General features: G+C 42.5%; 1 protein-coding gene and 1 long non-coding RNA gene across 2 annotated transcripts in view; one reads left to right on the forward strand and one right to left on the reverse strand.

Annotated features, from left to right (window-relative positions):
- The window catches only part of LOC309671882, a 69004-nt gene extending 46344 nt beyond the window's left edge, over positions 1 to 22660 (reverse strand). The window contains exon 1 of the long non-coding RNA XR_014269200.1: positions 22607 to 22660. This is a non-coding gene — a long non-coding RNA (uncharacterized lncRNA). The remainder of the gene's footprint in view (positions 1 to 22606) is intronic.
- On the forward strand, positions 1365 to 26986 carry STAT1 (signal transducer and activator of transcription 1). Its single transcript, XM_082483193.1, has 24 exons — positions 1365 to 1403; positions 3263 to 3391; positions 4028 to 4172; positions 5456 to 5554; positions 6729 to 6824; positions 7576 to 7654; positions 8776 to 8867; positions 9489 to 9640; positions 10164 to 10322; positions 11646 to 11738; positions 12159 to 12218; positions 13458 to 13487; positions 13574 to 13667; positions 14571 to 14612; positions 15161 to 15244; positions 15752 to 15850; positions 16355 to 16490; positions 18307 to 18362; positions 19526 to 19620; positions 21909 to 22048; positions 23383 to 23568; positions 24204 to 24279; positions 24743 to 24845; positions 25425 to 26986. Exons 2-24 carry the CDS (start codon positions 3264 to 3266, stop codon positions 25446 to 25448), a joined length of 2268 nt encoding a protein of 755 aa, XP_082339319.1. The 5' UTR covers positions 1365 to 1403; position 3263; the 3' UTR covers positions 25449 to 26986.
- The last annotated feature ends 677 nt before the right edge of the window (positions 26987 to 27663 follow it).

Below are 27663 nucleotides of genomic sequence, written 5' to 3' on the forward strand. Positions count from 1 at the left end.
TGCCATTGCTCTCCAGACCCAGCCTGTCCCTACGCCGGCCGAGTATTTCACCAACAGGAGTTGAAAACCGAGAGATTTTCTTACTGCAACGATGAAAAGCAGGCTGCTTTCTATGGCTTACAGTTGAGAACTACTTTTAACCCTCATAAATCGCGACGATGAGGAAAAGAAGCCGCCGCTGCCGAGGCAGGGAGAGCCGGGCCAGGCGGGGCGGTTAGCGCCGCCATGCCAGAGGGACCGAGTGACAGCGTGACAGCTACCGCCCGGAGCCCCCAAGCAGGCCCAGTCGCCGCTGCGGCCGACTGCTCCGCTGACAGACAGGGTACCCTGCAGCGGCTGTCGCCGGGCGTGCAGCCAGCCTGGGGGGAAGGTGAGGCGGGGCCAGGCCGCGGCAGCTTTCACTTTCGCCTTCCCCTCAGTCGGTCCTTTCTGGTTCTCCGCCGCCTTTCCCCGAAGTCACGTGGCGCGGCTGTTCCCGGCCCGGCGCTCCCCCTCCCGCCGCCGCGCCTGCGCATTACGGGCCGCCCAGGCCGCGGAGGGCTTCCTGAGGGAGCCGCAGCCGCTGCGAGGCGCGTCGCTGGAAAAGGCTCACCAGAGCCTCACCCGAGAGGTGAGGGCGGCTGGCTTCGAAGCCAAAGCTATCGCTTCCCTCAGGCTAGCCCCACGCTGGCTAGCTTGCCGTCCGGAGGTCGCCCCTCGGCTTTTACGCTTCAGTGTCTTTCCTCCTGGGGCAGCGGGAGTCGCCTCCTAACGGTCTTCATTCCTGACAGGGTCACACACACACCCCCCCCCCCGCCCCCTTCCCTGCGGGGACACCAGAACGGCACCACCGGCCTCCCGGGCAGCGGCAGCCCATCCTTCTCCTTCACCTGTTACACCAGCTCACACATCCTACTTCTCAAAACAGTTTTTAAGCACCTTCCCGACAGCCGCACACCCTCTCACAGTCTTCTCGCACTGCCCGGCTGCTTGGGAAAGCCCCAAGCCGGCAGAGAGCAAGGCCCGTCCGCGGGGATGGCGCTCGCCCTATTTCTGCTTCGCCTGTTGTTGGGTAGCCTCGTCTTAACAGGTGCAACCTCTCTCGACCTTATACGTGCGGTGCTTCTGCCTGCAAGCCCGGCGCAGTGATGAGGGGCCGGTCGGGCACCGGGGGTGGCCGGCGGCGGAGGGGGGAAAGCTCCACGCCGGGAACACCCGGCCTTCCCCTTCGCCGATGAAAGGAAAGGGCTATGGGCGGAGCAGCCCGGCGCCGCCGTGCGCCCATTGGCCCGAGGCCGCGGAAGCTGGGCTCTGATTGGCCCTGCGGCCAGCCCTCCCTCACCCCCGGCTCCTCGGCGCTGCGGGTATTTCTCGGCGGCGGCGGCGGTTGCGGCGCGGAATCGGAGCGTAGCCTCGACTCACGCGTAAGTGCGGGCGGCGCGGGGGCTAACGGTCGCCAACGGCCGCGGCGAGAAAGGGGGCTGGGACGGGGAGGGGAAACATGGGGGAGCGCTGTCCGAGCCGCGGTGGCGGGACGGGACGGGACGGGACGGTTGTTCCCCGCCCTTTGCTCCCGGGCTGCCGTTGGGCGGCCGCCACCCGGGAAGCCGGGAATAACAGGACGAATGGAGTTGTTAGGAGGCGGCGGGGTTGAATGTCGGAGCTTAGCCGTGGAAGGCAGCCTCGGGCGCGGGTGTTACCCGCGGGTGTTACCGAGGCGCACAGGCCCGTAGATAAAGCCCCTTTTCGCCAGAGGTGGCTGTAGGCTGCGGTCCTGGTGCCCGTACCCAGGGGACAGCAGAACAGCAAATGGGGCTTTCCATCCTGGACCACCTCAGCTTGTCAGTTTGTCAATGACAGACATGAACCCTGTATTGGTCTTTCTAGCAACTTCTCAGCAACAAGGTGCTGACTTTCCACTTTTTCGGTGTTCCCCGTTTGCTATCCCCAAGGATCGCGTTTTCCGCGTTATTGTAGCTGTTTGGATGGGTTTCTGCCACCGCTCCTAAGTCCTTTCTCAGTCTGGTTGCTGTAAGACACAGGAGGATTGGAGTACGTCTTAATTTAAACACTAGGGGAAAAAAAAATACCCAGACCAACTTCTTGCATTAAGACAAGTTATTCCAACTATCCTCACCAATGTCATGTTTAACTGTTTGCCTTGGTGCCTCTGCAGCACGCTGACATGCTGTGTTACCTGTAATCTGAATCCCATGCACATCAAAATCCTCAAAGCCTCTCACTTTAAACATAATAGCACGTTTAACTTGCACTCACTTCTTCCGCATAGGATATGCCACTCAGTAGCTGAGGGAACTGGCATACAAACACCAAGTGCCAAGAACAAGATAGTCCTTCACCCCAATGCTGTCCTGTTCCTTGGATAGGTCCTATCACCCTTTCTTAAAAGCTGCAGATATGAGTGGACTTGAATCTTACCATCTGTGTTCTCAGCCTGGACTGTTCCTTAGACATATCTTTACATCCCGTTTCCACTAGAAGACTAACCTGCAGCCCACTGACAAGACAAAGACAGGTCTGCAGCCAGACACCGTCTGTCAGAACATACAGCCACTCTGTCATAGAAATGTTATTGTACAACATGGCTTCTCACAGTCATATTAGTTCATTTTAAGTAACCTGTGTCTGCTGCAGACATTATTTAATTTAGCCCAAAAATTTGATCATGGGAACCAAAGCACATAGTAGAAAAAACAGCTCTCCAATACTTCTCCACTTAAAGCAACTTGAGATCTAGTCTACTTTCAGAGCACCTGAAGTGAGCCCCTAGAGGTTTCTTTGATTTTCTACCTCTTGGTAATGGTGAGTATATCTGCACCAACAAAAGGTGAAACTCCATACACAGGATCTCAATCCCACAGAGTACAGGTATCAAACACACAGGTCCTCGTTCCTGTATTCCTACTAAGCAAGAGAGCAGTAACACTATTAGTACCCTAAATGCTGTGAAAAGGGATTCAAAGGGAAAAAAATGCAAGTTTTCATAGTAAAGGGTGATTTAGCTTTGAGTTATTTTTCATGAAGTAGTGCACTGTCTTAATTTGCAATTTTTGAAATTTTTCTTTTCAAAATCTTTAATTATTAGCTTTCTAAAAGTGTTACAGCTGAAAAGAAAATGGTTTTGTTCACTGGAAACACTTTTCCTTCCTACTCCGCCAATTTTGCCATTGTTCATGAAAACTTCAAATGAGTTGCTTTTCACCAGTTCAGTCCAAATACTGCTTAAACATTTACACTGATTTATTTTCCCCCTTCTTCTCAGGATGACTCAGTGGTATCAGCTACAGCAACTTGATTCCAAGTTTTTGGAACAAGTTCACCAGCTATACGATGACAGCTTTCCTATGGAAATCAGGCAGTACCTGGCACAGTGGCTGGAAAACCAAGATTGGTAAGCATAGAAATAGGCCTTCAGGTTGCGTGATAAGCAAGTGTTCTCATACGTGCAGTTACAGGCAGCAGCAGGAGGGAAGCAAGCTGCTAGGTGAACCTTTGCTGGTAGGATGCTTCAGTAGCAGTGTGAGTGCTATAGCCTGTGTTCCTGCCCTTCAGGGCTTTCTAGAGGGGCCTAATACCTAAAGTAACAAGTGTACCATCTCATATTTCCCTTGATTGGTCTGTAACAAAAGCAGCTGTTTTAAGGTCAATCATTTACTACCTTGGCAGCTCAGTCTCTCACTGTTCACAGACTTTGAACTTTTGCAAAGATTTCTGTGGAGCATCTTTTTAGGAGAGTAATACAACATGCACATGCATCAGGTTCACTTTTAGTTTCTTGATGTGCATGGAATGAGTAAATGAAGTTGCACAAAACATGGCAAGAATAATAGAGAAAAGCAACATTTCTGTATCAAGGAAAGTAAAGTCAAAGTTCAGAGAATGAAACTGGCTTATGTTTGAAGGTAATTCTTACTGTTGCATATACTACAGCTGGAGTTGGGGATTAAAACTAAAGTACTACTTTATGAATTTCTTCAATGCTGTATTGAAAGTGTATTTAACACAAGCATGCCTTAAATTATTCTAGGGAACATGCAGCCAACAACGTATCTTTTGCTACGGTGTTATTCCATGACCTGCTGTCACAGCTCGATGATCAATTTAGTAGATTCTTGATAGAAAACAACTTTTTGCTGCAACACAACATAAGGAAAAGCAAACGCAACCTTCAGGTATGCTTGGGGTATATGCCTATACATTTGCTTGAATTGCTTCAGTAGTGCAACTGGATGCCTCTAAGCAGACTACCCTGCTATGAGAGATTTTTCCACAGAGAATGTGTGAGAATCACGATTTAAAAGTCAGAATTCAAGTGTGGCTCTATTTTTGTTTTAAATGGCTACAGTTAGAAAGTTAAAGTTTTGTTACCAGCACAGTTAGAGTTTCTGAGAACTCTAGGAAAAAAAGAAAGTTGCTGTTGGTAAGGTGTTTTCTGCATGTATTTGAAGTGCTTTCTCGAACGTAGTTTCGCTTACCCCACCCCTTCCCCAGCTGGTTTCCTCAGTGTCAGAATAAGCAGAAAAGACACAGGGGAAGAAATCCTTCCCATGTAACTGCAGAACTACAGTTAACAGCAAAGGACTTGCCATTAGACAGCAGTCCTGTGCATTGTATTCTACTGACAAAGAAAAGGGCTAAAGCAATTGGTAGCGAGTGGCAGTGCAGAACATGTGCTTAGTGGACTCAATGACTTTCATTAGTCAGTTCTCCCCTTCTCCCTGTAGGGCTCTATGCCAGAGGATCTTCCATAGAGTCACCTTCTCCACAGCCTGTTGTCCACACACCTAGCTTCAAGTCAGCAACTAGGGGAGTGTTTTCCGTAGAGAGGAGAACATGACTGGGCTGTACTTACCCGACAGTAACTATAGATCAGCAATGAAAGATCAGTCAAGAAGGCTGGCACAGCTCAGTGACCCCCAGGGCAGCACCATCCTGGGTGGAGCAGGGTAGTACTCCTTCCAGAGCCCGTTTCAACTTTGTATGCGTGTGAAACAATAACACTGCATTTGTATCCAGCCTTGACTGTGTGTTCATAAGAGCCAGCTAACATATCTACTTTACATCACTAAGCAAGAGCTGTACCTGTCAAACTACAACAACCACCCTTCAAGACCAGCAGCTATACTTCAAAGGTGTGGGAAGGTGACTCTTGAGACAAGATGAGCTCTCCCTAGGACTGTAGGGTAGTATCTCGCTTCCCCCAGTAATGTCTCTGACCTTTTCCTGTTGCTCTGTGCTGAATCCCCTCTCTTTATACACTAATGAACTAAAATAGAAACTCATTCTTGGACATGGTTACAGCTGTCACCGCTCCCTGTAGTCTTGGAGTATGTTATGACCAATGTGTGCCCCGAGGTTCACACACAGTTGCCCACTAGTCTTTTTGCCAATTGGTTTACTGAAGGACAAGAAATTATGGGTATGAACTTTAACAATAGACTGTCTCTAATGCCAGGATAACTTCCAAGAAGACCCAATACACATGGCAATGATCATCTACAACTGTCTGAAAGAAGAGAGAAAAATACTGAACAGTGCCCAGTTGTCAAATCAGGTAACAGTCTTGGAATCTCCTCCAGTTGTATTTACCCTTTACTGTTATTTGGGACAGAGTGAGTGGAAGAAGAATGAAAGAGGAAACAGGCTGTCCTCTCTCTGTCCCACAAAATGTTTCTTAAAGACAGAAGAGCGAACACTGATATGTACCAGCTGGACGATGTGGCTTGCTTGTGCTGTATGAAGCATTTGGAGGGGAAATGGCCAGGAAATAATTTTTATTCCTTGAGTGATGTAAAAGCTACGCTTTTTTTTTTTTTAATGCTTCTGTAATACAGCCTGATGTGCTCATCAGATTTTTATTACAATTTAATAATTAGTGCTTGCCTTATTTCTCCAGCAAGACTTAAGCTTTTTTTCTTCTGCATTTTACTCCTGAATTTACTCTGTATTAAGCAGCTGAACATTGGTGCTTCTCTGGACTGCGTCTCTGGGAAAATGATGCATCATTCTCCTTCCCAGTTATTTCTGGTTTTGTTTCTTTAATGAAGCCTATTTCTTTCCTTTGGATCATAGGTAAAGCTGGATTCTTCTCCTTCCTCATCTGTTCCCTAACTTCATTTTTTTGTTTTTTTCTTTTGCAAGGAGAACTCTTTTGCAATAAAAAAAATTCTGCAGTTGGGAAAGGCATGCAAACTATATAGCTAGATGTAATCTACTTATGTAGCAATAAAGCGATGACTGACCAGGCATGGGTTCTGATACTTAAATACTTCCCTTTAGGGCAAGTTTTTGAGTGTGTGTTGGTAGAGTGGGAAGAGCACTCAGGCATAGGCTTTCAACGAGTGGCCTAATGCAACTGTGTCCAAAAAAGCTCTTCTAAAAATGTGACTCTGGCAGAGCCCTTGTAGCTGCAGTACAGCTGTTCAGTTTATGTTCTGGCACATGATATAAAGCACTCGCAACTGCCTTTCCAGCATGCAATATATTTGGGTCATGCATCACCACACACACACCCACCCCCCCCAGGCATTTTTAATCCTCCCTTGTTTCTTGTAGATTCACCTGAACTTGATTTTATATTATAAAACCTTAGTATGATTTCTCAGAGCAAGCCATGCTTCATCAGGCTGTTTGTCAACAAAAGCCATTAACTTACATTAATGAAAAAAGTATTTGCTGTCATGGGTCACTGGTTTAACTTCTGTTGTTGTTCTGCTTGCTTCCTTCAGATGGAAGTGGGGAGCATACAGAACACTATGATTGGAATGCTGGACAAACAGAAGGAGCTTGATGCAAAAGTTAAGGCTGTGAAAAACAGTGTTATAGTAAGTATAGCATAACTATTTAAAGTAGCATTTGTTGATTCGCAGATGTTGAAAACCTTTCAGTACGTAAGACTTTCTAAAATGACAAACAAAAATAAGGTAAGGGTTTGGTTTTCAAGTCTATAAACACTGATTGTCTGAAAACGGGAAGTAATTATTTGTCAGTAGCACCATAAGAAAGACTGGGAATTGACTGGTTTAGCAAGATCATATTTCTTGTGCCTAAATTTTAGCAACAAAAACATTTTACCCATCCGAAATACTAGCAACCAAGGAAAAATTCTTAAGAAATCATGTACTGACTGATTAGTTGTTAACTAGAAGGTAGATTTTAATTTAGCATATAGATGTTTATTATCTTAACAAATACTGTTATGACAGAAAGCTTTTCTCCAAGCAATACCTAAAAATGTGAAAGTTCATTTAAAATGCTGTGTGCCGTTTCAGGTTTTTCCACTGTAGCCTAGGTTCTCCTAAACTCTGTGAATTTACATGGCTAGACAGTGAGGGCTTTCTCCATATTTTATAATGAATGGATTTTAGTTAGCTTAGAAGAGGGAGGGAGAGGAGTGAATAGAAGGTGATTAAGTCTAGGGGTGTTTCCTGTTAGGGAGTTCCAGGAGAAGGCATTGCTACAGAGCTGGATTTCATTTCTGTAACAGGCTGGTACCAGGCAGTTGCTAATCAGAAGTAGTCTTGCATTACATGAAAGTATTCAATAACTGCAGCTGCCTTCATTTGTGCTTTATAGGATGTGGAGCAAGACATTAAGACATTAGAGGATATGCAAGATGAATATGACTTTAAATGTAAAACCTTGCAGAATAGAGGTGAGTAATTTATCAAGGACATACCCTATTGCATCTAGTTTGTAAGAGTAAACACTGCTGTCATGTCAGGAAACTAAAGCTAATGATATGCAGGCAAACATACTGTTAATGTCCCTCCTTTATTAATTCTGCTTTGATAATGTCCCTCCTTCATTAGTTCTGCTTTAGTCTAAAACCTAAATTCCTGAAAATGCATTCTCTGCATCCATCTCTTCTTACAAGTGAGAGAGATGCTCTGTTAACAGTGTTCCTTTGTCCTTTACATCCCTTTGCTACTAGAAATGGCAAACCCTATAGACTCTGTGACTGTTGAAACATACACCTAAATAGTTAAGTTTAGGCTTCTCTTTCCCATCTTGTATTTCACAAATGCCTTCCTGCTTTGTAGGCCCTAGTGTATTGAGGGAAGCACATGCAGCTGTAGTCCACACTGGTTTCCTTACATAGATCTGTCTCTCTTTTTGACTACTTTGTTCTAGTTAAGGCTTCAGTGTCCAACATAATTTGGTAGTTGACTGTCCCTCAGAAGAAGGGCATGTTCAGAAGATATTAAGGGGAGCACTGAGCCACAATCTTGCTCTTTGTACCTGGGGGCAGGTAGTGCTTCCATGAGGCAGATGGGAACCTCTGACTTCAGGTCAGTAGGCAGTAGAGGTAGTAGCTAGGGCAACTATGTAGGATCTGTCAGCCTGGGCTACCCTCAGGAGGCTGTAAACATCCTCCCTTCAAGTAACAGTTGACTTGTGTTGCTAGGTTAAGCAATATGAACGATTCGTGTTTGAAGTCAGCATGAGAACAGTGTGTATCTTTACACAATATTATCATTATTTCAAATCAGGTTCTTGCTCTAAAAAGCAAGCAAACTCACGTCTCAATTATTTCACTGCGATAGTGGCTTTTCCTTACATTAGTGCTTTAAGTGTAGACTCCCTCCTTTCCAGAAGGGGGAAAAGAGAAATCAAAAAAAACTTAGGAGGCAGTAAATATTTCCTCCCTTAAGCTTTAAAGATATACTTCACTTGACATTAGCTAGGCAGGTCTCCTCTTCCCCACAGTGTTTCCCCCACCTAAGCTTCAGCACTTCTTCAGCCTCACCTTCACAATTTGGCCTTACTTTACAGAGCATGAGTCCAATGGTGTGTCGCAGGAGGAGTATAAGAAAGAACAGATGAATCTCAAGAAGATGTTTTTATCGCTTGACCTTAAGAGAAAGGTAGCACTCAAGTTTTCCTCCAGAAGGCAACAGCACTTCATTTTGAACACATTTTCATTGGATTGACATAAATTATATAAAAAACACTTTTCTAATACTGTCAGCTGAACTAAGATTTCATTCTTTCAATCCTGACTGAAAATTTAGAGTCTCCATAAGCAATTTTATTTCTCTTCTAGCAAGCTTTATCAAACCCTGCCAGGTAAAGCTAAAAGAACAACAAAAGGGAAAAGGTGTCATATCAATAGTCATGTTCTTGAGGAAAAAACTGATTACAAAATTGGCAGTGGTATTAGAGTTAGATGTGCTCACTTTTGTTGCAGTGCTCACATCTACAGCAAGCACTGGGTGATCCCAGGTATACACTTGGGACATAAATGGATGTGAGAAAGTAGGTCTTCAGAATTCAGCGATGCTGAATATGCTTTGTTTCTCCACTTAATCTAGCAAGTACTCCAGCTAAAAAGAAGCAGGTGTTTTTAACATCCTCTGTTGACAGAAACTATTACTTTGAGGTCCTTGCAGAGTTTTGCAAGACAGATAGCATTACCTAACACAGTACTTAGAGTTTTCCTGTATGAAGTATTTTTAATAAACAAGGGAATTTAATATTCTCTATAGGAAGTGGTGAACAAGATAGTACAGCTGCTGAACACCACAGAGCACACACAGAGCGCTCTTATTAATGAGGAGCTGGTGGAGTGGAAACACAGGCAACAGACTGCATGCATTGGTGGCCCACCCAACGCCTGCCTTGACCAGCTGCAGAACTGGTATGTCTCTAGTCAAGGACTGCACTGGACAGGAATCACGGAATTTTCAGAGTTGGAAGGGACCTCTAGAGATCATCTAGTCCAACTCCCCTGCTAAAGCAGGATTGCCCAGAGCACATTACTCAGGACTGCATCCAGGCGGGTCTTGAAAATCTCCAGAGAAGGGGACTCCACAACCTCCCTGGGCAGCCTGTGCCAGTGCTCTGTCACCCTCACCGTAAAGAAGTGTTTCCGTGTATTTGAACGGAACTTCCTGTGTTCTAACTTGTGCCCGCTTCAGGAACTTGAAGTGTATCATGAAGGAACACCAGATCTGTGAAATATACGCATTATTTATATTACACATTTTCATTCTGTCACAGCATAACTACATTTCATTGATTTTATTACCTCACCACATTTCCAATGAGCAAAAAATGTTCTCTGTGCTCTGCCTAGTCCTTAGGGACAGTCACCTGGCTGGTGTCTCAGCATTATTACAATACAAAAAGCCACTAAAAGTAATAAGACTGTGTAATTGTAGGTTCACCGTTGTTGCTGAAAGTCTACAGCAAGTTCGTCAGCAGCTCAAAAAGCTTGAGGAACTGGAACAGAAGTTTACCTATGACCCTGATCCCATCACAAAAAATAAACAAGTTCTGCAGGACCGAACATACAGTCTTTTCAAACAACTCATCCAGAGGTAACAGACAAGAAGGGTCTTTATGTTTGCATGAGTAAATGGATGGAGAGCACCTTCCCTTCTCTTCCCCAATATTTCCTGCACGCTAACTTTGCATTTTCTGAGGTTTACTCAAGTTTATTACAGACATGAAACTAAATGACCAGTTTTGAGATTTACCCTACCGCGGGTTTCCACAGGTTTAGGCCCATGGAAAGGGTTTGTGATCAGTCACCATTTAAGTTAGCAGCTACATTGTAACTCTGCTATGGTATGCATTGATTCCAGAATCAAACTCTTAGTCCTAGTAGCACCAAGCTACGCCCAAGATAAACAAACACTAGATTGTCCAACCCTTTGTATCTGGATGCATCCTCTTTGTCTCCAGCATAGGGAGGCCAGCCATATCGCTGTACCATCTCTATGACACGAGTTACTGTAGCTGGTAGTTGCCCCACATAAGGTTAGTCCCATTCCATAAACATACAGTAGACAAAAATTAATGCTGCAGAAGACTTGAATATAGCAGATAAGAGCAGAGGCTTAGATACAGTACGTAAAACCCTGTTATGGGGGGCTAGAACCCAGGTTTCCAGAGTCCCATTCAGATGCTTTGACCACTAATCTTCAATTGGAAAAACACAGGTACTGCTTTTCAATGAAGCAAAGGCAACGAGGAAGAGCTGTAGAAGTCCAGCTGCTGTTTAGTTACCTTGCCCATGAGTATAGTGGAAGGAAAAGTCTCCATGCTGCCCTAGGACTTGGCAAGAGTACTTCAGAATTTATGTCTACACAGTACAGTGCTACGCAAAAGGTGCCCGAGACAGCAACAGTTTGGAGTGCGTCAGAACAGGTTAGCCTCAGGAGTTTGCTTTTTGGGGTTAGCTAGCCCTTATGAAATACCCAGCTAGCTTATCTAGTTCTTGGGCATGTGTTTTACATAGCACTGTCTCACAGCAGTATAACCATAAGGATTTAGCGAGCGCTGGAAATGGCAAACGAAGCAACACTCCTCACTTGGATTATGCTAGTTACATCACAGTGTTTACATGCTGTTTGATTTCAGGGAAGTTTGAGGTAGCACGCTCCCTTCTCAAGCCATCAATGTATTTAGGAAAAGCCAACCCTTATGAAATCACTTCCTACTTGCAATATTTCTAGCCCCATTGATACAAGCAAAAGAAACAGACACACAGACCTCCCTGTAGATTGAAACTGAATGAATGAAGTGTATAGTACTACTGGTAAATCACCATTCTTTTAAAGTTCACTTCTTATGTAATTTCTTATTCCTTAAAGACAACATTGATTTATCAAAGTGCCTTTAATCTGTTTTTTCCATAGCTCCTTTGTGGTAGAGAGGCAGCCTTGCATGCCAACACATCCTCAGAGGCCCTTAGTCCTGAAGACAGGAGTACAGTTTACTGTAAAGCTGAGGTATGTTTTCCCTTTCCCCCTTCTTGTTTTGTGTTAAGCCTTTAATGTCATTGGCTTCCTACAGCTGGGAGAATTGCCCATCTGAGACTGTAGGCACAGAAGTGCCATGTTGCAGGGGGATATCTTCTAGCAAAGTTTAACTTGCTTTCACCTTTTACCCTTTACCAGAAGTGGGGGCTATTGAGTGTATAAGAAACACAACCAAACAGCAGAAGACACATGCAGAACACCTAGTCATGCAAAAGAATAACTAATTTGCCCATCTAGTTTCCTCTCTAAATGCTATCTTGTATGGAGCAAGCTTGGAGCCTGTACTTGGCCCTGAGTTGTGCAGCTTAAATACATCTGTGATAAGCAATACAATAGAAGAGAAACTGTCTTTTGCAACTGCAGTCATTTGAAAAAAATTTCTCTTTCCAGATTGCTGGTGAAATTACAGGAATTGAACTACAACTTGAAAGTGAAAGTTTTATTTGATAAGTACGTGGCATTTTTCTCATCCCTGTGTATGTTAATGGTAAGCAGTCCCCGTGTTCAGAAATCCAAAAGGCAGTCATATTTTAAGTGTTGAGTCAGCCAGGAGCAGGCTGGTTCTCCACGGCAGCAGGTACATCCTCCCTTTTTCTTACCCATGGCCCTTGCTCTAAATCTCTGTCTGCCATTGGAGACACATCACAAAGTACAGACTGCCTCAGCTTCTTGCCACCAGCTCCACTTGGGTGCACAGAGGAGAGCTCACTACTGATAAATCAGTCTAGGCACAGAGCAGCACTTGAACAGCATGTGAACTGCTAAACCACTTCTCTGTTGTGGGTGTTTCACTTGGGCTAGCACTAGATGAAAGTGTAGAATTGAATGCCACTGTTTCCAGTCACATAATTCAGTCATGTCTTTAAAATACCTTGCTTTCTGGGTAGCGTCTAGTGAGGAATCTAGCTATCCTAAAGCTGTCTTTGAATTAGCAGTATAAGCAGTCTACCTTTAACATGTGACACGTTCTCAGTTAGTGAAAAAACTTACACCAATCTAAGCAGACCACTACCAGTCTTTTGGAAGCAAGTTCATCTTTTTATAAGCACCACAGTTCAGACTTACTTTAAGGGCAGGGAAAGAAATGTAACAGGCTCTCCAAAATAACAACTGTAGCTGTGCTTTTAAGAAAGCAGGTGGGGTTTTGTCTTCCCATTCAATCTTTAGGGGGCATTCTGTTCACTTAAGCAGCTCTGGAGTTCAGAAACTTGCATGGAATGGAAAAAATGAAAAGAAGTTCTTATGCGGATGCGGAAGCTGAGGCTTTGAGAAGTACACCAGATATAAAGCAACTCAGTAAAATCTCAAGTGGTGGGAAAACAGATTCAAGTAATGCAGCAATTTATTCAACAAGTTGTATGATTTGAAAGCAGATTTAGAATGATGGTGCTATATAATCTTTTTCTCAGAGCAAGTGTTAAAACCTTTGTAGTGAAAGAAAGGACTTTCTTTGATTATAAAGCCCCCATAGCAAAATTTAAGCCTCAGTAAAAGACAGCCTCTGTAGCACTATTTATTTTGACTGCTTGAACCAATTGCCTCCTTGTCCTGTCCTCTTCTGCATAAAAAATTTCACAGAAACATTTTAGTAGTTCTCTATCAGCTAGTAAAACAAACACACGTATTCTCTCTGTGGCAGAATCTTTAAGAGATTTTTATTTTGTCTTTTTTTTTTTTCTTTTTTGACAGAGATGTAAGTGAGAAGAACTCAGTCAAAGGGTATGTGTCATTACAATTTGTTATATTAATGTGGGGTTCTTTCAATGAATTTGAGACTCAATTCTTTTCTCTCTATCTTTGTGAAGGTTCAGGAAATTTAATATTTTGGGTACAAACACAAAAGTAATGAACATGGAAGAATCTACTAATGGAAGTCTAGCAGCAGAATTCAGGCACTTGGTAGGGGATTTTTTTTCCTTTTATTGACACATCTACTTAATTGTGTGGGTAGAGGGTGTGGTAGGAAGGAGACAAACTGCTTTTGTTACTGAAGTCATGGTTTAGTTTTGTACAAGAGGAACTGTGATCATCTCTCCTTTTTCTTTGTTCTTCCCTTTTTGAAGTCTTTGTCTTATTTCAGTTGAAATGCCACTGCTTTTGTCACTGAAATATGGCTAGAAATGCAAACAAGAGTATTTGCTGCCATACAGTTTGTGTTGCAACGAGTTCTTTGGAAGAAGAAGAAAAAGAAGCCTAGAAATGCTGGTCTAGGCCTTTCAGAGGAAGGCCCGTAGCTTGGAGTAGTTTAAAGAGCTTTGAGTCAGGAAGATGAAAGTTGTCTAGGAATGGGCAGCCACAAGAAATTCAGTGCCTTCAACAGACTATACAACACTTTTGATGTGCAGATTGTGAGATAAATCAGACTGGTTCCATCATTACAACAGGAAAGGAAAAATGCAAGTCCTGAACCAGTGAACATGGAAGTCTCCCTTCCTCCTTTCATTGTCCAGAACAGACACTGGAGTTTATTGTCCAATTCAGAGGGGTGCTTTGACAAACCAGTATTTCATCTGATCCTTCCTGATTTCACATGGCTTCTGTTCTTATAAGGCCTCTTACCTAAAGGCATTACATCATAATGGTGCAATATCTATTTTCACAGATGAATAGTTTATAAAAGAGCAGTAGTTATCTACAGTTTAATCCTTTGGCTTCCAGAGCTTACAACAAAATAGAATCGGACACTAGTGCAGCAAGTTTGTATACAGTTGAGCAACTAGAGCATGTAGAGCATTTCCATCCTTTACTACTTTCATTTGTGGCTGAGGTAAACAAGTGACTGGTCTTTTTGTTTGTTTGCAGCAACTGAAAGAACAGAAAAATGCAGGAAGCAGAACAAATGAGGTAAGCAGCACTAACCCTGTGTGTAAAGCTTTTGCATAATACTAAAGAGGCATTCAGGCATTTTAAGGCAATGCTCCAGTCAGCCCCACCAAGAAACACACAGGATGACAGATCAATTTGAGAGGAGTTCAGTGTTTCTAGGAAGTAATCCATGTGGGAGGTATCTACAAGTGAGAACTACTGCCAGAACGGTGTCCCTCTGGACTGTCCCTTGCTGGCATCTAGCTTTAACAGGACTTTCTAGCAAGGACAGATTTTTTCAATGGCTTCTAGGTAGGAGCCAAAATAAAAAAAAAAAAAAAAAAAAAAAAAAAAAGGGTGCATAGAGAGTACCGGTTCTAACAGGCAATTTCAGGAAGTTAGCATTGCCACTTGACTTTGACCAGCAAACTGTTTCTGAGGTCTAAAGCAAGTAACCTTGGGCAGAAAAGGTTTTTCCCCCCCATGATAAATCCCCTTACCTTCCCCCCAGGTAATTTTCAGTGCCTGAAAGGTTTTTTTGTTGTTTTGGGTTTGTTTGTTTTGTTTTTTTTTTTTTTTTTTTAAAGGGTCCTCTCATTGTAACAGAAGAACTTCACTCTCTGAGTTTTGAGACGCAGCTGTGTCAGCCTGGCTTGGTAATAGACCTAGAGGTATGTCTTAGATGAAACAGATGGACTTAAATTCCTGTATGTCACTCATGCTGACAATCTAAACTTACTTTATTTATTTTTTAATTATTAGGGTATTGAGCTTTCAGTTATTTCAAAATATATGAATGACACTTTACAACATCTCTGTATAAACACGTACACCGACAATGCTGTCAAATCTCTGGATAAGAGTAGATGCGCTTTGCAAAGTGTCTGATAACCAACCCTGTGGTTTAAGCTCTCTAGGTATCAGTTTCCATTTATTTCAGAAGCAATATGCTATCAACTCTACCATTCTATCAGTGCTATCATAACTGACACTAAATGAAAGTCTTTATTGTACTTCATCATACTGACATTTTCTCCCCTACATACAAACTTCAAGTGAAAGAGTTAAGACCATGCAAGCAGGGAATTACAATGGAAATGGGCTTGTGGGTAATCTAGAAGAGGTCTGCAGCAGTAGTACAAGATAGTCTGACATGTTTGCTTTCGTGTCCCTTTCAGACCACATCCCTTCCCATCGTTGTGATCTCAAACGTGAGCCAGCTTCCAAGTGGATGGGCTTCTATCTTATGGTTCAATATGCTGTCTACTGATCCCAAGGTATTTGCAAAGAAAAAAAAATTCTATCAGAAATACTATGTGTAATTTTCAAGAATTGTCTGTATAGAAGTTGCGGCTGCATTTTTTCCAGGCAGATGACTCTTAATGGCTTTGACATGTAGACAGAGAAGCATAGTGACTTACTTTCCCTATCCTAAACAGGGCAATGTTTGAAACCCACATAAGGGCAGTAGACATTATATTCAGTATATACAGTACACAGTGAAAAGCCAAATAAACGTTCAAGAATTCAAATACAGTGCACTTGAGCGATCTAGGAATTCTACCCACTGGGAGAAGACATGTCCAAAGCAGAGTCCCAGAATTGCTTTTCCTGGTAAAGAGTGCCTGTCAAAATAGCAGCCTGCTTTTGCAGACTTCTCTCAAGCTGACACCCATGCTTAAATCTGTGTTTTGTTTTGGCAATACACTTTTGTAAATTCAAATGGCATTGAGAAATTAATGTTTATTAACCATAGATGATATTTTTCCCTTTCATTCTAGAACCTATCCTTCTTTCTGAATCCACCTTATGCAAAGTGGTCTAAACTTTCTGAGGTTCTGAGTTGGCAGTTTTCTTCTGTAACAAAGAGAGGACTCAATGCGGATCAGCTGAGCATGCTGGGAGAGAAGCTACTTGGTATGGTCTACTTCCATCACAGATGGCCTGTTTGAATCAAAGCTAACTCTACATGTTTTCTGCAATCTATTTTAAGTTTTCATTTCCTCTCACACCTTTTCCCCTCATAAAATATCACTTTATAGCAATTAAGTGTTTTTCAGTTTTCAATATGACAGAGTTTATAAGTGAAGGTCAGGTCGCAAAAAAAATGTGCAGTTCTAACTTAGGAGTTCTCTGCATTAGGGCAGTGCAGATTACTCCTGCCTTTTGAAGAGCTGCTGAAGTAATGCATGTGTTTAGTCAGTCTTTGAAGTAGCTGTTTCTTTGCATTTGTTTTGTTTTGTTTTTAACTCTATCTCCATTAATTTCATGCATGCCCCCAACTACTGTGAGAGTTTACATAAACACAGTTGCAATATCAAAGTGCAAACACTATGAAACTATTACAGGATCTCAAATTGAGTATCTCCTGGATGAGAATCCTTAGTAAAAGCCTTATCAGCCATGAGTTTTGTTTCCAAACACCTTGTCAGTTTGCCTGATAGAGAGGGCACTTGACACTGCATAGTAGACTCTAGATAAAAAGACTGTTAATTCAGTATATTCCACTAACATTAAGTTTCAGGAAGCATTTCTATTTAAAGGGATTTGACATTAGTGGGTCTAGGTCGTAAGTACAGCATTCCAGCCTCTAATTCCCTTCCTCTAATTTCCCCCAAGACATAAGATCTGACAAAAAAACTTTACCGATTTAGTAGGTTACTTTTCAGAATTCTGCAAGGAGAGTAATTTAGTTTTATTAGCCATCATGAAGACAAAGCGACCGGTGACATTTCTGTGGTCAACTTGCATTTCAGAACTTCAGAGATTTTTGTCAAGCTCTGGTAACAGAAGAGATGCTATTTAAATCTTATCTCTGCAGCTAGAAGTATTTCACTACTGAAAATAATCCAGGCAGTTGAATACTATATATTCAGGATTCCTTAGTACAAGGGGACACAGAATCCGATAGGGTGCCAGGATACAACTTACCTGCTGTTTGTGATGTGAAAGTTGACAGAGTCTTGGTCTCCAACACTACCAGCATCAGAAACAAGCCCCCTAACCCAATTTATTTTTAGATGAGAGGGGGGAAAAGCAGCATATTTCTGACTATTGAAATCCATAGCATGATCTGTAATGGAAAGAATTTGGCTCTGAATGCAGCCAGGGTCTGCAAAGCTCTAGCTACTGTAGTCACAGCATAATATTTTCTTTGTGGTTTGGATGTCATTATGAAACACTTGACATAAAAACAAGGCGGGGGAAATGATTGCAACAGGAGTGAGATGAGTCTGGGGCAGACCTAGGAGTCAAGAGTTTCTGGGGCAAAATCTTACAAGACACCAGAATTGAGACAGGAAAGTGGTTACTCTCAGAAAGATACTGTAGGGTCTGCTGAGTTCCTACAGAAAAGCTTACAGGTTGCAGTTCTGTTGTTTTGGTGGAAAAGACGCATGCAAGATTTCAATCTCCTTCCTGGAAGGATTTTGAAACTGGCAAGTGTTAGGTGTAGCACAGCATAGAAAGTGTCAGAATGAATTTGTTCCTATTACACAAGGCCTGTTTAAATACATTTGGTCATTCTGATGCAGTGAACTTCTCCAGAGGGGAACTTTGCAAGCATTCCCTGCACTAGCCATGAAAATACAGTAGCCTTCTATATCTTTTCTTTTTCAGTCCAACAGTTCAGAGTTGTAAATAAGAACTCAGAACTTGGTGCTCTTAAGTACTTTCTTTTCAGCCTTACTAAGTAACTTATGGAACGTGACTGAAGTCAATTTATTCTGTTCAGGGCCAACAAGCGGAGGATCTCAAGATGGCCTTATTCCTTGGACAAGATTCTGCAAGGTACGAACACAGTTTAAAAATTGAGATGGAAGAGGAATTTTGTCTTGCTTTGTTGTGTTTTTTTGGGGGGGGTTTGCTTTTGTTTGTTCCCCCCCTCACCCCCATGGTGCTTTCTTTTTCATTAGATTAATGAAATTAATTAAATTAATCTAATTATTCTAGAGCTTACATGGTTGTGGGAGGTTTTGGTGGTGAGGTTAAAGCAGGAGGAAAAAGGGCTTGCAATCTCAAAATCATCTAGTCCTCACTATTACTTTGAGACATGTAAACAGTATAGAAAAATGCATCTTTCAAACACAGCTTCTTCATTATTATTAGCGCAGTTGCTATTAATAGAATAGTTCTCCATTTTAACTATTACAGAAAACATCAAAAAAACCCAGCAAGATGAGCAATTCTCTGTCATAGTGAAGGACATTTCCCAGACCAGGGGCAACTGGATTAGGGTGAGGATTAACATGGGGTGGCTAAGAGGGTCAGCATGATGGCAGAAAGCCACATGAGATTTCATAACTCTGGCTGCAGCAAGACAAGAGGACTTTTCAGATTTTCTTTGGCTTTAGACCCTATACTGGTGTGTAGATAAGCAGAAAATGACAACAGGCAGGAGCAGACTCCAGGGAAGGAGCAAAGCTCTGGTGACCTAAAAGCATTCAAGTTCATTAATATGGCTGTCTCATGAAGAATTGAAACCTGAGTCTGAACAGAAAGTGTCTTTTAGGTGTTCTGCTAGGCAGCCTGGTTGAAGGCCCCATGGGATGGTTTGGATGTCCAAGAGCTCCAATAAGGACGGTGCCCAGGCAGGAACCAGAGCCTTTTCTCTGCTCTTAGACTGGTGTCACTGCATGATGTGAAGGATCACATGTTTGTGGGTACTGTAGGCTCAGGCAGGCGTTTCTCTCACACTGCCTCTTGCCTTAGGATTCAGTACACACTTTGTTCCCAATAGTTTCTGTTCTTCTGGAATAGAGAAACAGAAAGGGGAAAAAAAAAAATAAGATAATTGGGGAGGGTGGAAAAGAATAAAGAAGGGAAAAAAATGCAAGAACGAGTAGATGCTGGCAGGATTGAAAGCTTGCTTCCTCTCGGCTTAACAAAACTCATGTTTCATTATCCCTGTTCTCCCCCCTCCCACTGCTGCCTTTCCATATTTTGAATTTCAGGAAAATATAAATGATAAAAATTTCCCCTTTTGGCTGTGGATTGAGGGAATCCTGGAGCTTATTAAGAAACACCTCCTGTGTCTCTGGAATGATGGGTAAGACTCAAGTGAAGTTAACAGAAACACGATCATTGCCTCAGACCACTCATTTAGGGTAGTAGTTGCATCCTCAGGTTGTGGTGGTGTTTGTGCAGATACTTTGGATCCAATAAAGTGGAACTTGCAACCAGCAAAATCCAAGGCAAATGAATTCTAATAGTGAGGAAGCCTCTAACGAGGCAACGGCTTAAAGCAAAACAGTCAGGTGACCAAGCTCTCCCATTTAAGTCACAGACCTGGGCTTAAATGTTAGTTTGGGGTCTTTTTTTGCCTCTGCTCTCACTGCAAGTACGTTCTTTCCACACCCTGGAACAGACGCTCTTTTGTGTTTGACAGGGAAGACTGAAGTACAACAAAGTGTAAGTCATAAAGTGATCGTCCATCTTAAAAAAAATTGTGAGCGTCCTGTAGGTGGCAGCAGCCAGACTCTGAACTCGGTGTCTGCAATACGAGTCCAGAAAGTAGCATTTACTGATTTTAATAGAGTGTTGTTAAGTAGTAAGACTCTGCCATATGGGAAACCAGTTCCATCTGCCCTTTAATACTGGGTTAGTAAACTTTTGATTCCGGTATTGCAAATTTCAGAAGTAATTGCTGCCAGAAACAGGTTTAGCCAAGGTCCCAATGCTGCGTTTTAGGTTTAGCCACATTACGAAACCCTGTCAATATCACACTCCTAGTAGGGCATTCTAGTAATCCCACAAGTTTTCAGGATCGCTCCGTGTTGCTACATTCAGCAGCAGGCTTCAAATTATTACCCCCTCGCTCCAGAGGAGTTCTGTCAAAGCCCTTTACGGTACAAGCCTTGTTTCACTGCCTAAAACCTACATATTTCTTAGCTAAGTAGAGTCCAGTGCAGCTGGAACTTCTGCCACCGTTATTGAAGCAGAGTTGCAGTTCTGTCCTATGTGGTGTTCTGCCTCCATATGGCTGTGTGCCTACAGGACTGGTTTTGCATGTGGCTTTGATAGCATACAGCCTTCAGTAGCACTACTCATTGCTCTCACTTATGAGAGCAATCCCCTGTTTAGGGTTTAACAGAAAGAAGAGGTGCAAGTTAAATCCTGACTGTAATCAAAACCAGAGATTTAGTACTATTACTTTTTCCTCTCTCAGCTGACTTTGTTGGACAGTCACAGACCTTTGTTTTCTAGAAAGGAAAAAAGAAAAAATGAAGGGAAAACTCTTGACAACTGCAAATATACTTGAGTGTGAAAGAGACAAATCTATAGTGTTGATTAGGATAAAAACTTCCCTTGTATACAAAAGAATAAGTATTATAGCCTCAAGAACACTTGCCTTTCTTCATACTTGAGGGATGGGAAGGCAAAAGACTTTCACTATACACAGTACATTTACTACCAAACACATTTGTTACCCAAAGTGTACCATTTAAAAAAAGAAAACAAACAAACCCACAAAACAGAACCCCAAAACAGGACAGCTTACAGCACCTGAAGTTCTAAGCAAAACAATGATTATTTAGTAGGTTTTGTGCAAAAAGCACTTTCCCCGACTTAATGCACAGAAGGACAGCACTAATAATACTCAAAACTTCATTGACGAGGTATTTGGAGGAATAAGAAGCACCACAAAGAAATTCTGACCTTTTAAAAAAAGCAGTTGGGGTTCGACCAGGGTTATGCCCTAGTGCTGGCCTGTACAACTCCCTCCCCAGTACCTGTTCAGACCAATCCATTATAATCACCACATTGGCCACCTTGCCTACACAATGACATTTGCTGAGCATATTGAATCTGGGGAGTTGAAATCATACAGGCTTTAACAGCTCATCTAGAAAACGCACACAAGGAAAAAAGCAAACCCCACACCTATGTGGATGCAATCTGGTACCTGGCAAACTTTGTTTCATCAGCCAAAGAGAAGAAACAACTCTTCCTTAGTATACTTTTAAAATTAAAACCACGAGCTGGGATCTGACCATATTGCACACATACAACTTTACCTTTGCGTTCGCAGCCCAGCTTTGACAGCAAAAGACAATCTCTTTTATTCTGAGCACCAAAAAAAGTTTGTATAAGGCATCAGGCAAAAGTAAGAGTGCTGAGGGAAGCTGTGATGATTCATGGCTTCCACAGGGCAGCTCCAGCCTGTCTGCTGCTGCTGACTTTCCAGCTGTTCACAGGACAAAGCCTTCTGCAAGGGTTTTACAAGTACTTCAGCTCTTTTAAGTGACAAGAGATTTTTAGTTTTCCTAGCTAGCCCAGCACAGCTTAGATTTTATGTTTAAGAGTAAACTCAACTTTTTCTTTCCAACATTACAGCTGCATCATGGGTTTCATCAGTAAAGAGAGAGAACGTGCTTTGTTGAAGGACCAGAGTCCAGGAACATTTTTACTAAGATTCAGTGAAAGCAGCAGAGAGGGAGCAATCACGTTTACTTGGGTAGAAGGATCTCAGAACGGTAAGTCAGTAACAGAGAAGGTCTTTGTCTTCAAAATATAAGCTTATATCAGAACAAGATGTCTTTATGCTTTTCTCTTTCACACTGAGAACCAACACAATACACCACCCTAGCAGTTCCCACCCTTACAAGCAATAGGCCACAAGCAATAGCAGACACACACCTTACTTGGCATAGCTCATAAGCCACATGGTGGATTGTTCAAGGTTTCAGCTAGGACTAGTAACACTTCCCAGGTACTGCTTCTGGCCTGGAAGGTTGTTGAGGACAAACTGCCTAGGCTGTCTCCCCTGCCTCCTTAGGTTCTCTCTTACCAAGACACCTTTAGTACATAAACACCTGCACATCCCTCCAAACCCACATCACCTTCCCCATCAGATTTCCCTCCCAGGAAGAGTTCACTACAGCCACACTCGGCCATCTCTACTATTGTTCTCTCCCACTACTTCACCTCATGTGCTACACTCCTTTCCCAAACAGCTTTCTTTAACTCATGGTCCTAACACATTTGTTCCATCCTTCCCACATTCTTCCCAGATAAACCACATAGTCACTTACTTCATTTTTCTAGCAGTTCTCCGTATTCCCATTTCCAGAAGAAGGGCAGATGAAGAGCTTGGTTCTTCAGTTAGCTGAGCTACTCTCTCACCACCTTTCAAGAAAGCCCAGAGGCTTAAAAGCTGCAAAGAGATATAACCTCCCCTGTGTCCAATCAGGGTTCTTCCCTTCTCATACTACTTAAATCAACCCCACCTGCCAGGATGCTGCAGCTGTTTACTCTTCACTTGGATGAGCCCAAGACCTACAACAGCAGGAAGAGAAACTGCTGAATGCACTTGAATTACTTGTTTCCCTTTGCTGTCTTCGTACCTAAGCCATCCAAAAAATTGAGCAAAGAAGGGTGATAGTATTGTGAGCATTTAGGGAGGCTTTATCTGTATCTATGATTCATAAGAGAATAGGCAATATAGTTTGCCTAATAGGCAATATAGTTTGAATGACATCATTTGGAAGAAGGTTGTAAAGGTAGCACAACGTAAATTAGTTAATGAAATACTGCACTTAATTTCTATGGAGAGGTCACCCCAGTCACTCTGAATACAAAATACACCAATCACTGTATGCTATTCCCCTATATGTCTTCCTACCCCACAAAGCAATTGTGCTCCCTTTGACAATCATTAAATGTTTACCTGCAGCACAGTAGGTGTCATTTAGGTACGCCTTTTGCTCGTGTGACCTCTGAATTTGTGGAAGCGGATGCACCTTTGCTGGGCGGTTTTAGAAAAAGCTTTGAAACCACCTTTAAGAGTCGCTGCTTCTCTCATTTGCAGAGCCCCAGTTCCATTCGGTAGAACCATACACCAAGAAGGAGCTCTCTGCTGTTACTTTCCCTGATATCATTCGCAACTACAAAGTGATGGCAGCTGAAAACATTCCTGAAAATCCACTGAGATTTCTGTACCCAAACATACCCAAAGACAATGCCTTTGGCAAGTACTACTCCAGGCCTAAGGAGGGTGAGTATGCTATAGATGGCTCATACAGCATAAGTGTGATGTTTGTTCTTGAGATACTTGGGCATTGTATAATTTCTGTGGCATGGAAGGACAGAGTAGCAGTTGGACTGAGTGTCTTTGCAGCCTTAACCAATGCTTGAGCGTTGCTCAGCTGAAAGATGAGACAGGCACCAAAGTTTTAGTAGGTTAAGAAAATGTCTGTTTTTAAAGAGGCACAACATGAGATGTAGTCAGATCACAAACTGGAAACATAATTGTTGCTGGCCCTCTAATTCAGCTTTCATGTCTGCCTGTGAGATGTTTCAGAGGTGTAAGTTCCCACTAACAGCTGGAACCGTGACTCATATTACACTATTACAGAGGACTGATGCTGGTTGTACGGGCCTGGCAGCATGTGTTGGTACAGCTACATCAAAATTAAGGGGAGGTTTTGTTCCTCATTTTTGGTAGGGGAAAAGCAAAAAACCAAAATCTGACTAAAAAATGGAATGGATTAACCATAGTGCTGTAAAATGCATGAGAGAGAGACTTGTGTATTCTCTGGGTCACAGGCTTTACTTTTGACACAATAAAGGTGGCAATGTGAGGTAAACTTAGTAAAAAAACAAGCCTTTTCTTTTTTTCTCTCCTTGAAGCACCAGAACCTATGGATTTGGATGGCCCCAAGGGAAATGGCTACATCAAGACTGAGTTAATCTCTGTATCTGAAGTGTAAGTTTCCACAGAAATGCTGGGTTTCTAGGAAGTGATAATTTTTTAGCTGTAGTTCATGTGTCTTCACAATATTTAAGGCGTAGGTGCTCCTGTCAGATCTTTACCCTCTTTCTCCTTGAGGATGTGATCACACCACATTTATAAAATGCTGTGTTTGAAATACTATTTTTAGGTAAAAGCCCTAGAAACTTGCAGGTAGCTGTTCTGGCAAATAATTCCTTGAAAAGCAAGTTCATAAAGACTTGTTGGTCTTCGATTAGAATGTAGATCGCTGACTAGGCCCAGTTTTCATTTAAAGCTGTGCTGGCTTTTTGCAAAGTGTGGTGTATTTCTCACAGGCTAGGTCTTCTTCACAGGAGAGCTCATTAGTGACCCTTCTGGACTCAGGGCCAGACATGGTAGCCCAGCTGTGCCTCACTTCTTTAGTGAAGGTTTGTCCCTGTTCTTCTCCTTCATTTAGCCACCCTTCCAGGCTCCAGTCTCCAGAAAACCTGCTCCCCATGTCTCCTGAAGAGTTTGACGAGGTGTCTCGGATGGTAGGCCCAGCAGAGATTGATACTGTGGTACGTATAGCAAACCAGACTTTCATGAGAGGGTTGAACTTCTTTTTTCCATTTTCTCCCCTTCAAACATCTATCAGACACGTGAGAGAAGCTAGCACTTCAGAACGCCTCTCTTCAAACGCATAGGAAAAGCTGGGAATCCAGAGTTAGACTCGGATCGCTATCACTTGTTCTTCCCACTTGTTTGTGGGGAAGAGGGGTGAAGAACAGGAGCGCAAAGTTTCCAGTGTGTATTTTGCAGGGGGAGGGGAGACAGGAAGGGAGGAAGGAGTAATGCTGTAGTCCTTGCTGCAGCGTCTGGGTGGGGAGGGAAGCTAGAGCAGATAAGCAGCTTGGAAGCGTTGCCCTGCTGATGCCTGTGAGGTACTGCCTGTTAACTGAGCAGTGTCGTCCTGTTGGGGCGTACTTCAGAAGTCCAAATTAAAGCATGGCTTTTTGTTTTCTTTGTGGTAATTTGATCCTGAGAGGTGAATCTGGTGCTATTTGGGGAGGACCTGATTGTGCTCTGTGGTTAGCAAAGACTAGAGTATTAGGGCTTTACCTGGCTTATTTAATTGACATGTACTTTTCTTGTTGCAGATGTGTTCAGCATATTCAACTTAAAGGTTGAGCTTTTTACAGCATCATTAACAAAGCCGATTAGCTTATGCATCCTGCTCTGCAGTCAATGACTTGGTGACATGCTCCACTTCAATTCTTTGGTTTCTCAACTCGAAGATCCAGTAGCAATTCTTAACTAATGGGAACATAAAGAGCAGTCTGAGTAGCCTCCTCGCGTGCAACTTTTTTTGTTTAGAAATTCTTTGTTTAAGAATTTGCAGTTAGCGAGATACCGTGCCAGAGTGGAGGAAGAGAGGAGGATAGGAATAAGAGGGCCTCAGCAAGAGTGATGGGAGAAACGTGCATTTTTTGTTTAAGGGAATTAATTAAATTTAAAACAGTTGGCTGTAAATAGAAGGCTTCAAAGGAAAACTCGTTCTTCTGCAGAGGTTCCGCCCAGAAAGCTTGCACCTTCTGCTTAACTACTTCTTAAGAACTTTCACAGCTTTGAATTTTCCTCTGCATCACAGACAGAAGAGAAACACTGCAGGTGTATGCCACACAGAATCCACGTGCTGCTGAAGCATGTCCTGGTTTTATCTTTTCTAAGGGCATGGCATACTGAGAGAACATAAGCCAAAAACGTTCGCTGCATTTCATTTCTGCTTGTTTCTTAAGGCAAGGTCTTCTTGTGTAGAATGTTTAGCACAACCTTTCTCATGAAGAGCATTTCTTAGGACATTGTCTTAAAGCTGCATTGGCACATGCTGAGCTTGCAAATCAACATGTACAATCAAGACTAAAGCATCTACAGTCTGCAGTCAGGCTGTCTAGCAGCAGTCCCAGGCAAAACAAGAACCTATTCCTAAAGAGTACAAAAGGGTTGGAGTATGTTTTTACTCACGGTGCTTAATCTAGTAAGGTGAGGATCTGGGCACTCGTATCTTTTACAATAATATATGCCCCATTTAGGTTATAACAGGTGGAAAGGAACTTAATTCTCTCATGCACTATGAATCAGGGCATTTATTTAACTGTTGATTTGAATAGCTAGAAGGCCCCACTGGGCAATCCCCTCACAGGTATTGCAGAGCTACTTCTCTACCATTCAGAAATGCTCGATCAATCAGCTGCTACATAGAAAATAAATGATGGGTTTAATTTAGTGTGCGGTGCCCCCTGCAAAAGCCAGAGAGAAAGAAAATTTAAAGGACCTAAAGCACACAACGTATGTATTTAAATGGAAAGCATTGCTAAACTGACTTTATTTTTGGTACCCTGGGTTACTGAGGTTAACAGTGCTACAGAATATCACAACTGGTGACTTTATGTTTTTATCTTATAAGTAGTTGAATGTGTATCTTTATTGTGATACAAAAATCAAGTATGTTTCTTGAGCTATACCTTGTACTCATGTTCTGTATGCAGCAGTTTCTTTTTATTATTTTTCTACTTCACCAGGGTGAAATTTTCTTGTAAGATTTAAAGCAATGGCCTTATTCATGGCTTTGTCTTTACATGGGCGATAGTTCTAAAAGCAATGTGTTTTTCCCTGACGGAATATTCTTTTGCCATTTTAAATAAATGGAACTGCCATTTGATGCTTTTGTCCTTTCTCTTGTGTTTTTGCTACTTCTATTATAATGATGTCTGCCAATAGTTTAGTGTAGATCTCATTTTAAACTTGTTTGTGCAACTAAACCATTACAGCTCTGAGGCCTAAGGCAGTAGAGATGCTTTTAATTCACTGCATTGTTGCAGGTCAGTCTGCATTACAAAGTACTTGGAAGGTGGCTGCTAGATTAATTTTTTTTTTTTTTTAATTATTGCTTATATCACATCGTTGTTTTTTTTTTTTTTTCCTTCCCTGACCGAACTTCAGTAAACTCAACTTGAATTTCTAATTGGAGTTGATCAGTAGGATAACTGATCTATAGCTAAACTTTGTGAGCTCTCAAGCTGGCCCACTGCTGCACCCTTTTTCTCTGGGGCTATTAAGTAGCACGATCCTCTGCCTCACATTTGTCAGGCTTTTATATTAAGTACACAGCCAGAAGAATAATAAAAAGAAAGAAATGGTTGGCAAGATGAAGGATAGCAGGAGTGAGGAGTAGGCAAGAGAAATCTAGAGCTGTCGAGGGCACATGGCCAATCCAATCCACTGAAGAATCCCAGCTTTAGTAAAAAGGAACCAGTGAGAGGGCAGAGCTCTAAAACTATAGGGTTTAAAAAAAAAAAAAAAGAGCAAAGCTGGACCAGATAAAAAGTCATTCTGATT

Source organism: Vanellus vanellus (genome assembly GCF_965231255.1).
Source record: "Vanellus vanellus genome assembly, chromosome: 5".
Classification (NCBI taxonomy): Eukaryota; Metazoa; Chordata; class Aves; order Charadriiformes; family Charadriidae; genus Vanellus; species Vanellus vanellus.